Source organism: Saccoglossus kowalevskii, chromosome 8, assembly GCF_978046115.1.
Source record: "Saccoglossus kowalevskii chromosome 8, keSacKowa6.1, whole genome shotgun sequence".
Taxonomy (NCBI): domain Eukaryota; kingdom Metazoa; phylum Hemichordata; class Enteropneusta; family Harrimaniidae; genus Saccoglossus; species Saccoglossus kowalevskii.
In genome coordinates this window covers 11,276,520-11,290,815 of record NC_140648.1, presented here as the reverse complement: position 1 = coordinate 11,290,815, position 14,296 = coordinate 11,276,520, and the positions used below count along the sequence as shown (strand labels likewise).

The 14,296-nt window shown below is 36.3% G+C and overlaps 1 protein-coding gene across 1 annotated transcript in view; it reads left to right on the top strand.

The window, feature by feature from the left end:
* Window positions 1-439: 439 nt before the first annotated feature.
* LOC100374607 (tectonin beta-propeller repeat-containing protein 1-like) overlaps window positions 440-14,296 on the top strand; it is a 29,039-nt gene continuing 15,182 nt past the window's right edge. The window contains exons 1-12 of the mRNA XM_085502165.1: window positions 440-711; window positions 829-1,128; window positions 2,032-2,217; window positions 3,137-3,259; window positions 3,826-3,948; window positions 5,020-5,200; window positions 5,938-6,035; window positions 8,631-8,753; window positions 10,552-11,626; window positions 12,254-12,387; window positions 13,352-13,504; window positions 14,011-14,172. Of these exons, the coding sequence (XP_085358291.1) occupies window positions 904-1,128; window positions 2,032-2,217; window positions 3,137-3,259; window positions 3,826-3,948; window positions 5,020-5,200; window positions 5,938-6,035; window positions 8,631-8,753; window positions 10,552-11,626; window positions 12,254-12,387; window positions 13,352-13,504; window positions 14,011-14,172 (2,583 nt within the window). The 5' untranslated portion in view covers window positions 440-711; window positions 829-903. The remainder of the gene's footprint in view (window positions 712-828; window positions 1,129-2,031; window positions 2,218-3,136; window positions 3,260-3,825; window positions 3,949-5,019; window positions 5,201-5,937; window positions 6,036-8,630; window positions 8,754-10,551; window positions 11,627-12,253; window positions 12,388-13,351; window positions 13,505-14,010; window positions 14,173-14,296) is intronic.

Genomic DNA, 14,296 nt, shown 5'->3' with positions numbered 1-14,296 from the left:
ATTGTTACATATGGACTTGTACAGGTATTTTGTAATCGTTTCAGCTGTCCATACTTGTCCGGTATTTTAAATAAATTATTATTATTATTATTAATATAAATAAATTTGAATTAAGCCGTTCTCGTAACGTACGAATAAAAACTATAAATATGTATAATTGCGAGAAATCAATAGATAATAGATGTGACCAGAAAGTATTCGAAACTAGAATTAGAATCTAGAATGTTATAACTGAGATCACAATATATCGCAACATTATTTTTAAATAACTTGTTGTCACGTTAGCTTTTTTTTTTTTGATAAATATTTTTATTACGTTAGCTTTTACTTAGTTGTAAAAAAAAAAAAAATGTGATACGGTATCTTGAAAATTGCAGTAGACGAAAGATTAATTGCATATTGTCGGTAGGTGGCACTAATACTCTAACCTCTCGTGAGACTTTGATCAGCTGGTCCTTGACGAGTGTATTTCAATAACAACGTTTATCTACACAACGTCATTCGCGGTCGGTTTAATTTTACCCAAAGTAAAGGACACCATGATTGCTTTGGAAACTTAGTAACAGTAATGTAGAAGTCTATGCCATGAAAAGATATGAAAGAATCGCCTGGGAGTGGTGCAGCGGTACAAAATAGGAAATATTATTTGTCACGTTGACCAGCGAATGTTGGATTGGCCCAGGGTTACAAGAGGGACTGGACTGTGTACTGGTGAGTCACATGGATGGGGACAGTGTCCGTCTCCTGTAGTTTGAAAGTACGCTTTAACGTGATATCAGTGATCGTACTTGCGTTGCTGATTTTCTTTTAAAACACAATATTTTACAGATCAAAAATGAATACACGGGGCTCTGGACATTAGGAGTAGGAATTGAGAGCTGGCCTGAAAAAAAAAAAAACATCATGTCGTCGACATATTTATGCGGCGTTGACATATTTGGTAAGACCTACCTGCTGTCTACCAGTGGACAGTTCTGGATAGAGTTGAAAGGTCAACAGCTGGAGATGAAGCGACTGTCTGCTGTACACCAGTGTGCATGGGGTCTTGGCTGTGATCACCAGGTGTATACCTACGTGTATTCAACGGATGTACCAATTAGATACCAAGTAGAAACATACGAGAACCAGGTATATTCACTGAAGTATTTGATTTTATTAGTTTTAATAGTGGTTTCTTCGGATCCAAAAGTATTAAATTTATAATCTACACAAATGTTTATATATACTTGTATCAATTTTTGTGTATGAAATATAGAGATCAACATATTTCTTTTGGAGGAAATCATGGTTATACATAGTCCCACAGTCTTGTGCACATCAGAAGTCCACTGCCCTCAAACAAGTATAAAATAGCTATAAGAAAGACATGAGGAATGTATAAATATGTTTAAAAGAACATACTCATAAGTCATATGTAAAAAAATAAAAAAATTATCACCACTCTAGCTGTGCTAACAAATAAAATCTTTGAAACAAGGGTGTCGACTATGTTTGAATTTATATTCATTGCCCTTTGACCTTCTTCCGTGCATTCGCAGACATGTCAAGAAACTCTCATGCGTTCTATGAAAGTATTTATAACCTTGATTTTCGCAGAAAATAATTGATCTTTATTTTTCTGCACAAAAATATTGTTAAAGCGGGGGAGTCGTCACCTGTGCATGCGTCAGATGGCCATAGTGTGTCATTGTTTACAAACAAGCGTCAACCCATGAGCCTTTGCATTTTTAGCATGTGTTGTTATCGTCACTTGGGACTCAATTTCCGAGCGTGCGCAGATGACAACCCTCCAGCCTTAAATTAGCTGAAATTGCAATTTATCAACATTTGTTTGAATTATAGGTATTTCAATGGAATTATCAATCATACGTGAATCAAACGTGAATCGTACATCAATCAAACCATACGCTATCTTCACACTTGTTGAGTTCTATTGTAATTTGACATTCTAGTATTTGGATTAAATTTAGTGAATTTGGCTTATCAGCAAAAATACACTTAACACTAAATCAACGTATTGGTATTTTTCAGAGATGGAATCCTGTTGATGGTTTTACATCAAAAAAGTTGTTGTTCAGTGATAGATGGCAGTGGAGCAATGAAAAAGGAACAAAATATTGTCCGAAGGATAAAGTTAAACTTCCATCAGAGCATTGGAGTTGGGAAGGTGACTGGTATGTTGATGAAAACATGAAAGGAGAGGTGACCGGTAAAGGGGTAAGATTACTCAACATTCTTGTATGACTTAATTACTATACTTTATCGTGTGTTTTGTTCTGTCTCCATCTCAACAAGATTTCATCTATTACCCAGGTTCATGTGTTCGTTCACACATATTAGATTTACATTATTATACATCTGTCACAGTAACGCCATAAGTTACTGCGTGCCGTAATTTTGGGGTATTTTCATCCTACCATATGAGGTAATGCGAATTCCAAATATGGAATGATTCTGCACGTAAGCATTCTCTAATAATAAGAACAAACATGGCTGCCACCAGGGTTTGATCAGACTCCACACAAAACGCTGATTCCATGATGTATTCTTGGAAGAAAAAGATATATAATAATAAGGTTATTACGAGGATACCTCATAGTATGCCCTCAGACAGTATGTCGCTGTGCGTCGGTCGATACTTCAGCTGTACTGTCTTCGTGTATACTTTGAGTTATCCTCATAATAACCTCATATTATGACATTTGAACCAAAAAAAATAATAATAAAACTAAATAACATGTTTGTTTATTCATATAGATCTCCCCACTGTAACAACAGTTAGTTTGCATATGAACACAACAAGAATGTGTATGAATACTTATAATTTACTGTATATATAAATCTTAAATTTTTTCTATTAAAAGTACATCTCCAGTAAACCATCAATTGCATTAAATGTACCATTCAAATATTACTAATTTTAACTTACATGATAAATGTATGCAATATATCAAATACAGTAAACATATGAATACCATTCCATATTGCATCATAACATTATTACATTGTTTACTCTGATTGATCTTGCATGGTAATACAGCTGCATAGGAACTGCCTGCAGGATATCTAATGAAGATCAATTACGTAAAACCCCCATACACATACACATACTGTTATTTTATTTTTTGCCATACAGGGATGGCAGTATGCTGTGGACTTTAAAAGACGTTACACAGTAGAACAGAGGTGGAATTCGTGCGTTAGACGGCGACGGTGGATCCGATACAGACGATATCATGCTTCAGATACCTGGGCAAAGGTATGTAAGTAAAGTGAAATTACCACTTTGCCATGAAATGTCTGTACGTCTGGCGTGCTACTATGATGTCGTCGTTATTTCACTGAAATTATGTCAATTGGGACATTTTTACTTATATCAACAAGAAACTACTTGCACTGCCAAAATAGGGGTATGAATTTGCTCTATAATCGCTGTATGCTAGTTCCAGAACCAATTTTTTATTTTACCTCGGTTGCAAATAGCATTTGGTGTCTTTTGGTTTTGGTTTTCCCTATCTCAGAATTACAATTAAAATAGTGCAGGTATAATATAATGGCAACAAACAACCTTTGAAGTCAGACCACTTGATTTTACACAATCCACTCCCTATACAAACTCACTCACACTTGATTTTACACAATCCACTCCCTATACAAACTCACTCACACTTGATTTTACACAATCCACTCCCTATACAAACTCACTCACACTTGTGTGTATATGTCATAAATTGTGCAAAATCTTTTGGTATACCTGACTTCTCAGTGGTTTATTACTTCAATTTTTTTAAAAAATATACATAATTATCTTTCCTTTTTTTTCAGATTCCCAGCCCATTTGATGACCCATTACAAGAACCTTTTATTGATATTTCAGTGGGTGGGTATGACTTAGCAGGTCAAGTTGAAGGTCATCTCCTAGTATGGGCAGTTACAGTACAAGGAAAAGTAAGTTTTAATGCTACCATAAAATCTGTATTAGAAAATTCACCAATTCTCCTTCTAGATGTTCTAATAGAAACCATATCCCCTTTGCATTGTACCATCCTAATTAAAGCAGCGGCTTCTAATACAGATTTTATTGTGCATAGTGAAGGCAATATACTGATACAGCTTTAAGGAAATTCACAATTTGTGTCTTCTGTTTGCCAATGGATAAAGTAATTTTGTGTGATTAGTTACCTTAACTCGTATACAGTATTTGATAGACTAGATATACTGATTCAGTCTTCCGCTTGTCTTCTCATTTCAAAACAAAGATACATTGAAAAACTATTTTATTATACCAGTGTTATACCTGTAAATGCATGATTGTGATTGGATGAAAGGTAGTAGCTGGTCTCAAATACTGATATATCATATCTAAACATGACCCCAAATCCTACTATGTACAGTCTATGTAGTGAGTTTTTAAAAAACCTGTGATAGAATTCAACCTACAGATTATTTTAGTAATACTAATCTGCACTGTGTATGATAAGACATGTCTGGTGAAAGCTGTACACAAGTGAGTGTTTCATAATTAATATATCCCAGAAATGAAACTATTTGTCAACCTGTTAGAGTGTACATGTACCTTACTGGAAAGTAGCCTGTAAAACAAAATCTAAGTGGTAGCTGATCAGACAAGACTTAAAGGAAAAGTCAAGGCTAACAACATAATACTCCCAGATGAAAGAGCTTGGCGAATATGAGAAAATGCAATTTACAGTTTTTTAAAGATGAAAGCATTTTCTCAATATATCACAACAGAGGATATGATGTCACACTTTACCCACAATCCTTTGCTGGAGAAACAAGATGGCTGACTACATAATACTGATTAGAAGTTGAATATCTAGAGAATGAAAAGTGATATAAAAAAAACTGTAAATTGCATTCTCCTACATTTGTAGAGCTCTTACATTATGTTGTTTGGCTTGACTTCCCCTTTAAGCATAATTTTGCGCAAGTCATTGGTCAGATTGTAAATGTATTCAATTATTAAGAGCAGATAAAATTGTCTCTTTTAATAACTAGGTGTTTGTACGACGTGGAATACGCAGTCACTGCCCAGAGGGTACTCATTGGATGGAAGTAGAAACGGAAGATGGAAGAGATGCTGTACAGATATCGGTTGGCCCCACAGGATTAGTCTGGGTGGTATTACGAGATGGAATGGCTGCTGTCAGACATTCTGTTTCCAAGGACCATCCCCTCGGTGAGTATGCTTATTCTGTTGTCTCTACATAGAAGGTCTCATAATATTTGTCCTATTTTATATTTATAATAAAACTATCATAGATTTTTTTTTAAATTCACACATAAATGCAATATTGAATGTTTCATTTGTCTTGTTGGTATAACATGTACATTGTTCTCATTTCTGGCTCTAACTCTAAACTCTAACTAAAAATAGAAATTACTTTTTTGTTTTACACTTAAATTACTAAAGTTTAGTTTGAATCCAAATTATTACTTTCACTCAAACCTTTTTCATTACCTTTATTATCATGCAAGTCTAGCCTCCGTCACACTAACAAAGAATTAGTTTCCCTCAATGACATGAGAAAAAAAACAATTACACAGAGGCTTATTTTGTTCTGTCATGTGCGTTAATTACGGAATAACATGAAATGAGATATAAGTTTGTTTTGGCAAGTATTGATTTTTGCAAGTATCTTTGGGTAAACCAACAATTACACAAACAATACTAGTAGTAGATGGTTTGATTGGTTGATATTTTTTGAACTGTATTTTACAAGCAGCAGTGTACCATCAATGTTTCATCCTCTTTGCATGCTCCGTGTGCATGCTCCGTGTGCATGCTGGCTGATGTTACCTAAATCATTCTTTTCAATCAAAAAATGAAAAAATAAGGTATAATGTACTATTGTTCTAGCACTATTTTTTTAAACTACTGATTTACTATCAGATTTTCATGTTTTATATCAATAGGGACATCTTGGATGTACATTTCCCCTCCTGATAATTGTATGCTTGTACAGCTATCTGTTGGTCTGCAGGCAGTGTGGGCAGTTACCAGTAATGGAAAGGTAGGTGTGTCAGTTTTCGGGCAGTGTGGGCAGTGTCCAGTAATGGAAAGGTAGGTGTGTCAGTTTTCGGGCAGTCTGGGTAGTGTCCAGTAATGGAAAGGTAGATGTGTCAGTTTTCAGGAAGTGTGGGCAGTGTCCAGTAATGGAAAGGTAGGTGTGTCAGTTTTCAGGCAGTGTGGGCAGTGACCAGTAATGGAAAGATACGTGTGTCAGTTTTCAGGTAGTGTGGGCAGTTACTAGTAATAGAAAGGTAGGTGTGTCAGTTTTCAGGCAGTGTGGGCAGTTACCAGTAATGGAAAGGTAGGTGTGTCAGTTTTCAGGCAGTATGGGTAGTGTCCAGTAATGGAAAGGTAGATGTGTCAGTTTTCAGGCAGTGTGGGCAGTTACCAGTAATGGAAAGGTAGGTGTGTCAGTTTTCAGGCAGTATGGGTAGTGTCCAGTAATGGAAAGGTAGATGTGTCAGTTTTCAGGCAGTGTGGGCAGTTACCAGTAATGGAAAGATACGTGTGTCAGTTTTCAGGCAGTGTGGGCAGTTACCAGTAATGGAAAGGTAGGTGTGTCAGTTTTCAGGCAGTGTGGGCAGTTACCAGTAATGGAAAGGTAGGTGTGTCAGTTTTCAGGCAGTGTGGGCAGTTACCAGTAATGGAAAGGTAGGTGTGTCAGTTTTCAGGCAGTGTGGGCAGTTACCAGTAATGGAAAGGTAGGTGTGTCAGTTTTCAGGCAGTGTGGGCAGTTACCAGTAATGGAAAGGTAGGTGTGTCAGTTTTCAGGCAGTGTGGGCAGTTACCAGTAATGGAAAGGTAGGTGTGTCAGTTTTCAGGCAGTGTGGACAGTTACCAGTAATGGGAAGGTAGGTGTGTCAGTTTTCAGGCAGTGTGGGCAGTTACCAGTAATGGAAAGGTAGGTGTGTCAGTTTTCGGGCAGTGTGGGCAGTGTCCAGTAATGGAAAGGTAGGTGTGTCAGTTTTCGGGCAGTCTGGGTAGTGTCCAGTAATGGAAAGGTAGATGTGTCAGTTTTCAGGAAGTGTGGGCAGTGTACAGTAATGGAAAGGTAGGTGTGTCAGTTTTCAGGCAGTGTGGGCAGTGACCAGTAATGGAAAGATACGTGTGTCAGTTTTCAGGTAGTGTGGGCAGTTACTAGTAATAGAAAGGTAGGTGTGTCAGTTTTCAGGCAGTGTGGGCAGTTACCAGTAATGGAAAGGTAGGTGTGTCAGTTTTCAGGCAGTATGGGTAGTGTCCAGTAATGGAAAGGTAGATGTGTCAGTTTTCAGGCAGTGTGGGCAGTTACCAGTAATGGAAAGGTAGGTGTGTCAGTTTTCAGGCAGTATGGGTAGTGTCCAGTAATGGAAAGGTAGATGTGTCAGTTTTCAGGCAGTGTGGGCAGTTACCAGTAATGGAAAGATACGTGTGTCAGTTTTCAGGCAGTGTGGGCAGTTACCAGTAATGGAAAGGTAGGTGTGTCAGTTTTCAGGCAGTGTGGGCAGTTACCAGTAATGGAAAGGTAGGTGTGTCAGTTTTCAGGCAGTGTGGGCAGTTACCAGTAATGGAAAGGTAGGTGTGTCAGTTTTCAGGCAGTGTGGGCAGTTACCAGTAATGGAAAGGTAGGTGTGTCAGTTTTCAGGCAGTGTGGGCAGTTACCAGTAATGGAAAGGTAGGTGTGTCAGTTTTCAGGCAGTGTGGGCAGTTACCAGTAATGGAAAGGTAGGTGTGTCAGTTTTCAGGCAGTGTGGACAGTTACCAGTAATGGAAAGGTAGGTGTGTCAGTTTTCAGGCAGTGTGGGCAGTTACCAGTAATGGAAAGGTAAGTGTGTCAGTTTTCAGTTTCCATGCATATTAATAACCTAATTTGCATATTGATTAGCACATTTTAGTCATTTTCATTTGTTTCTCAAGTACCGTTCTACAGATTTTGATGAAACATGGTACATGCCCAGGGATAATGTGCAAACCTGATTAGTTTGGGGTTGAAATCAATGTGATATAAGTACTGTTGCTGATATGGACATGCAACTTGTGCTATAGTTTTGTCTGACAAAATATATGACCAAAATATCAAGTCATCATATATGGTCATTATTTCATTGAATATTTGTAATTGTTAAACCATAGCTACTTGGAACCCCCCTCCCCGATCATTGCTTGCAGTTATATTTTTAAATGCTGTATTTGCTCTAATAGAAGCACATGTGGTAACTTCATGCCTCCAATACCTTCAGCACACAGGAGTTCTTTCTAAACTATCTTTGATTTCAAATTAAAATTTCAGTCAATATTATTATAAGTTACTGTTGTTATGCAATGTTATTTTATCTGAAATTATCATATTGATTTGGTAATAAAATACTGGTTTACAACTTTTTGTGCTTATAAATGATGATGTGTGACATTTACTGTACTGATGATGACTATGTGATATTACAGAATGCCATGGCCTCACACTGACGTTTGTGTATGGAAGTTATTTTTATGAGTGATGCGGCGTATCCTGCAGCCACATATCCATGAGCGCAGCATGGATACATCGCATCATGAGTGTCATGAAAGAATTAACAAGTCAATAAATTTTGTATTCATAACTCTAATATTGTCATTACAGGTTTGGTTTCGTAAAGGTATTCACGCTATCAAAGCTTACATCGACAGCTTTGCTGAGCTAGGATTGGGCTGGGTTGAAATGGTTGGAAATATGTTACAGGTTTCCGTTGGGCCAAATGATCAGGTTTGTATTTACATGTAAACGTCTTGGAATCGGCACTATTAACACTGTGTCTGTGTGGACAGACGTTTTTGCTGATCTTTGCAACTTAAGTCAACTATTGTCACCTTTCACTAAATGAACCTGCATAATTATTTTAAAATTATTTATTTCAATTTCTGTAGGAAATGCATAATATATAAATAAACATGTATATTGATTATCTAATTTTTAGCCAATATCTGATATCTCAAAAAATCATCTTTAAATTGAACTTGTGGTTGATGTGCTCTGGAATAAATTAGACTGAAAACCACAGATGTAAAATCAACTATTATAAACTTCAATAATGTGGATCACATTGTTTTCTTGTTGTACATCTCAAATAGCAGACAATTATTAGTTGCCAAGCTTCTTGTTTGGAAGGTTAATTACATTTTTAATAAGGCTCCAATACTCTCAGCACACAAGAACTCTTTCTAAGCTTTCTTTAATTATCTAATTTATTTTGGCTAACTTTGATGTTTGTATGTGTTCTATGTACATGTATATTTTTTCAAGATATTGGTTAAACTTCACTTGTCTTCTCCATGTGGCTACAATAAATCAAACAATTTTTCACTGATCATCTTTAAATTTATGAATCTTATCAATCCCTATGAAATGTCAACAAAGTTAATTTTGGTGTAGCTAGCTAGTGCAATTTCTAAGATAAGGGGTAAAATTTGTTACACATAGAAATAAGTGAACAGAATGAAGACCTTTGTACTGTTAACATGAACCAGATGTTACCACAGTAATATGCTCTCCATAATCTGACTATTAGATTGTGCAGTAAAAGGCAACAAGTACAGTGTTAGTAGTTTTTCCCCGCCTTTTGCAAATCTGCCTTTTATTTTATTTTGTTTATATATATTCCTGCGCTTATTGTTTAGGAACTTTTATTTTTATTTTATTTTTCATTATTCTAAAAGGACATTGAGATTAATAGTCTAAGAGTGCATGTAGTAATATTGGTGGATCATTAAATAATTAATATTTTGTATGTAACTATTATGACTTCATTGTTCTTGTCCGTTTTTAGTCAGAATTGTTTTCGTCTAAATTTTATCATGCAAACAAAAGATCGTGCATCGGTAGTTCTTATCCATTCATTCATTTTGTTATTTAATCTAGATTCTCAATGTGCAAGGTTATAATAGTTATGCTACTGTGGAATACTTTATTTTCGCTGGAATTAATTTTCGCTGAAAAGGCTTTTTGGGCGTTTGCTTGGAATTTATTTTCACTGATTTTGGATGAGTTTAATGTGAAAATATAGGAAAAAAAGTATATTCGCTGGATTTTATTTTCACGGAATCATCCCTTCAGCGAAAATAGCGAAAATAAATTCCAAGCGAAAATAAAGTATTCTACAGTATGCTTTTACATTTTGTTTACATATACTAAATATAACACAGACATAATTTAATTTAACAATGTTGTTTACCATTATTACTGATCACATCAACATTTGTCATTTTTACACAACACAAACTGTAGTTATGCATTGAGATGAATAAAGTATTCTATGTACTGTAAAATACTTTATTTTCGCTGAAGAAATGATTTAGTGAAAAAAAAATGCAGCGAATATACCTTTTTTCCTATATTCAACTCGAGTCAAAAATCAGTGAAAATAAATCCCATACAAAACACCCAAAAAGTCTTTTCAGCGAATATTAATTCCAGCTAAAATCAAGCAGTTTACAGTAGTTAGCAATACACAAATCATGCGTGTTTCGAGTCATGGTTTTCAATGTGTGTTTTCCATGGTTTGCAGGTTTGGGCTTTAGGATATGAGGACAGGACTTTGTACTTCAGAACGGGTGTGACATCAGCTGAACCCTATGGTAAAACATGGAAAGTCATTGAATGCAAAGAACAACATGCAAGTTCCATGTATTGCAATAGCAGTACGACTAGTTTAGTGACTTTGCTACACTCTATATCCATGTCGGAAATCTATGAGAATAAACAGCAGGCTGAGTTTACAAAAGGCTTGATTGAATCCATAAGTGCAGGCAAACTGTCACGCTCACTTGAAGATGAGAGTTCACCTTTTGTAAACAGTTGTGATAGTCTTACTGATGGATATGCTAAAAAGGTGGAGTTTTTTATGAGTGAGGACGAGGATATGAAAAGGACTTGTACAAGAAAGAGAACTGGGAGTAGTCCATCATATGGGTATGCACCATATTGGGATATGGGATCCCTGGATGAAAATAAAAGTGCAGAATGCACCCAACCAGAACAATCACACATTGTGGAATTGCTTCAGTCTTCCAAAACATGCGATAGGACTGACATAGAGAAATTTACAGATGATCCAAGTAGGTTGTCATCTGCTTGTTCTGTCAGTATCCATGGAAATGATGATGTCAAGAACTCAGAGGAGATAAATGATCATGGTTCCAAGGAGAATCTTTTTATGCTGGAAGAATCATGTGTGTATCCTGATCACTGTCGTGAGACAGGATACATCTCTGATGCGTCAGATACTGTTATTGATTTTGTCAGTGATTTTCATAGTGATGATGACAAAGAAGCTATTAAGTTTAACAGCAATTTAGAGTCTGTGTCGTTTCATAAAACTGCTGGTGCTAAGACTGCGATTGCAGATGACAAAAATCAAATTTCCAATTGCACTCAAAATCTGGGTGCACAGATTCCAAATCTTACAAGTGAAGGACATGTTAGTATTGATAGTTTCCACCGAACTCTGAGTGACCTTTGCCAATACTACAGCAGCGGGGATGTCTCCTGGGTGTGTGTTAGTGGAGGCGGTTGCTTCTTGGATCCACAGTCACTTCCGAATTGGTTTTCACAGCCTAGGTCTTCCATCAGTGGTGATTCAGGTAAACTAAGTTAACAAATTGCTTGAAGCTACAAACTGAATTGCTATTTCATTAAAATCCGGAGAAGGTAACGAAAGCACTCTGAAACAGAAGTATGGCCATCATTAAACATTTAATTAATTTAACACCTGCGCGAAGCCTCGATGGGAATACCAACATCAATAATGGGGGTAAAATGGCATCAACAAGCAGTGTAATGTGTTTGTGGATGTCCATAATACAAATACCGGATGTCATAGAGATACCTATACTTTCCCAGCCTTCCATTAAAGATCCATGTAAGCACCACAAAAAGCCAGCATTCTACAGACACACCATTTAACAATTTAATTTTTACCAGCCCAACAGAAAAGTTACTGGCCTCTTGTATACAGGCAGGCAGTAACTTAATCATTTTCAGGTAGTAGTAAAACTATTGTGATGGATCAAACACCACACTTGTAGAATTATATTTAGGCAGTTTTTTCATTCACTAAGGCATTGTATTTGACCAAAGTGTTTTCAAGCAACATTTAAAATTCATGAGAATATAGCATTTACCCCATTAACCATTCAATTATTTTCATTGTTGCTGTCATCAACTTCAGTCTAAAGACCTTTTTCATTGTGACGTGTTGTTATTTTCAGTTCAGAGTATGTCTGCTATATACAGGAATAAGATTGCCAATGGGGAGTGGAGACTAAGTATTTTCCGAAAGCTCCAGGAGAGGAATGTTTCAGAGGTCACTGGTTATGAATCCTATACCCCAGCAGTGGAAAGGGTAGGTCCCTGTATAATAGATTTTCTATGGCTGAAAATAGAACAACCTTTGGGGGGGGGGGTGTCTATTATGTTAGTCATGGCAATGAGATATACACATGCAGTTATATACCGGTATTCCTTAGTTCTAGGATGTCTTTGTTCATACATGTAGTTCCCCTGTTTCATAGATATTGTATTTTATGATTCTTGATAGCTCATTTGAGCATTCACTGATTTTATAGGTATTTTATAGGTTCTTCCATACATTCCTTGTCTTATCTTTTTTGGAGTTTTATTTTGTATTCTGTAACCTTGTATGCTGTTGATGCATGCATGTACACAGACCACTATTACTTAGAGAATAACCAGCCCTGAGATACGAGTATATCAAGAGATTTCGACCAGCTTCACAACATGTACACAAGCGATAACAAGTGTGTATATGGAGTGAACTGATCAAAATTGTGTGGTATGCCCAGCCTGAAGAGATGGTTATTCCTATTATATTATACCAATTTCACTTAAAAGTAATTCTAAGATACAGAAATAAGCACCAAAAGCCTTGTTCAGCATCTGAAACATTCATGTTTAAATGAACGGGGCCCTGGAACTAGCATACAGCGATGCATCAAGCAGTGACACAAATTAGTTTATCAGCATTCCAAGGTTTATTCGTGCAGTTTATTGCTGGCGACAACATTGGTATATATAAAATCGTCTCAATTGACAAAATTTCAATGCTGATGCTGAACAGCACCATACACCTGATTGCTTTATGAGAATCAACAAAACTTCTTGGTTCACAAGTGAGCCACTGTAGTGAAAAATAATGTTTTGTTGATTTGGGGCCTAGTTCTAGTCACAGAAAACCATGGTATATCAGGTATTTTAGACCACTTGAATTAAAACCACCTCGCATCCAATCACAATCGTGCATTTATGGACACACACTGACACTTATATAATTTTTTTAATCCGTGCAGACATCCTGGGTGAAGAGAGGCTGTATGTTATGGTGGCATGAACAGAAACCATTTAAGTGGTTTGATTGCAGTGTGGAATTAGAACAAGGTGTTGGTGTCAAAATTCAAGACTCTACATTAACTGTTTATTATCACCACCATGGCAAATCACGGGTAGGTAACTAATCATGCATTAAATAGGTAGTTTGCACATACAAATAATAGTCAGCAAACAGCTGAAAGCTACAAATGTCATCCAGCAGAGTACCATCTATGCATGAAGTAAACTAAGATAGATATGTCCAATTCTTTTCAACAAATGTCAGCCAGCAGAGTACCATTGGAAGTGAAGTGTCAGCTATCAACAAGTCCATTGCCAATTACAATTGAACTCAAATTGCAGGAATGCTGCAAATCACTTAAGGTTTCTTTAAGGCTTAATGTAAATACATTAATTATTCCCTAGTTTTTAATTTGGCTGATTTCATTGACAAGTCAAATTTTCTAAATTTATTGCTCCCCTGCCAAGTTCATGAATTTGAAACCCAGTGAAATTGCTCAAAACTTTAAAATAGTGAAATTAAATGCCAGTGAAAATAAATGATTTTACAGTATCATGCATGACTTTTCAAATTGCTCTCACACTGGGAAATCATGAAATGTTTTTCTTTCATTTTCAGCATGTGCAATTACCTCTGAGTGAGATAACCTGTGTGTTGAAAGTGAATGGTCCTGACTCAAGGTGCAACAAATCTGTATTTGCTGTGATCACTGCTAAAAGAACAGTCAAACGAAAACCGCTTAGACTTGCAGCTAATTCTCACGAGGAAATGGAAGACTGGGTACATTTTTTTAATTATACTTTTTGTTTCCACTACTTGCTGTTTCAGGGTATTTTGCTGTGCAACAAAACTTGTAAAAATTATTGCCACTAATGATGGCAATCAGTCACCAAAGTTTGTTTAA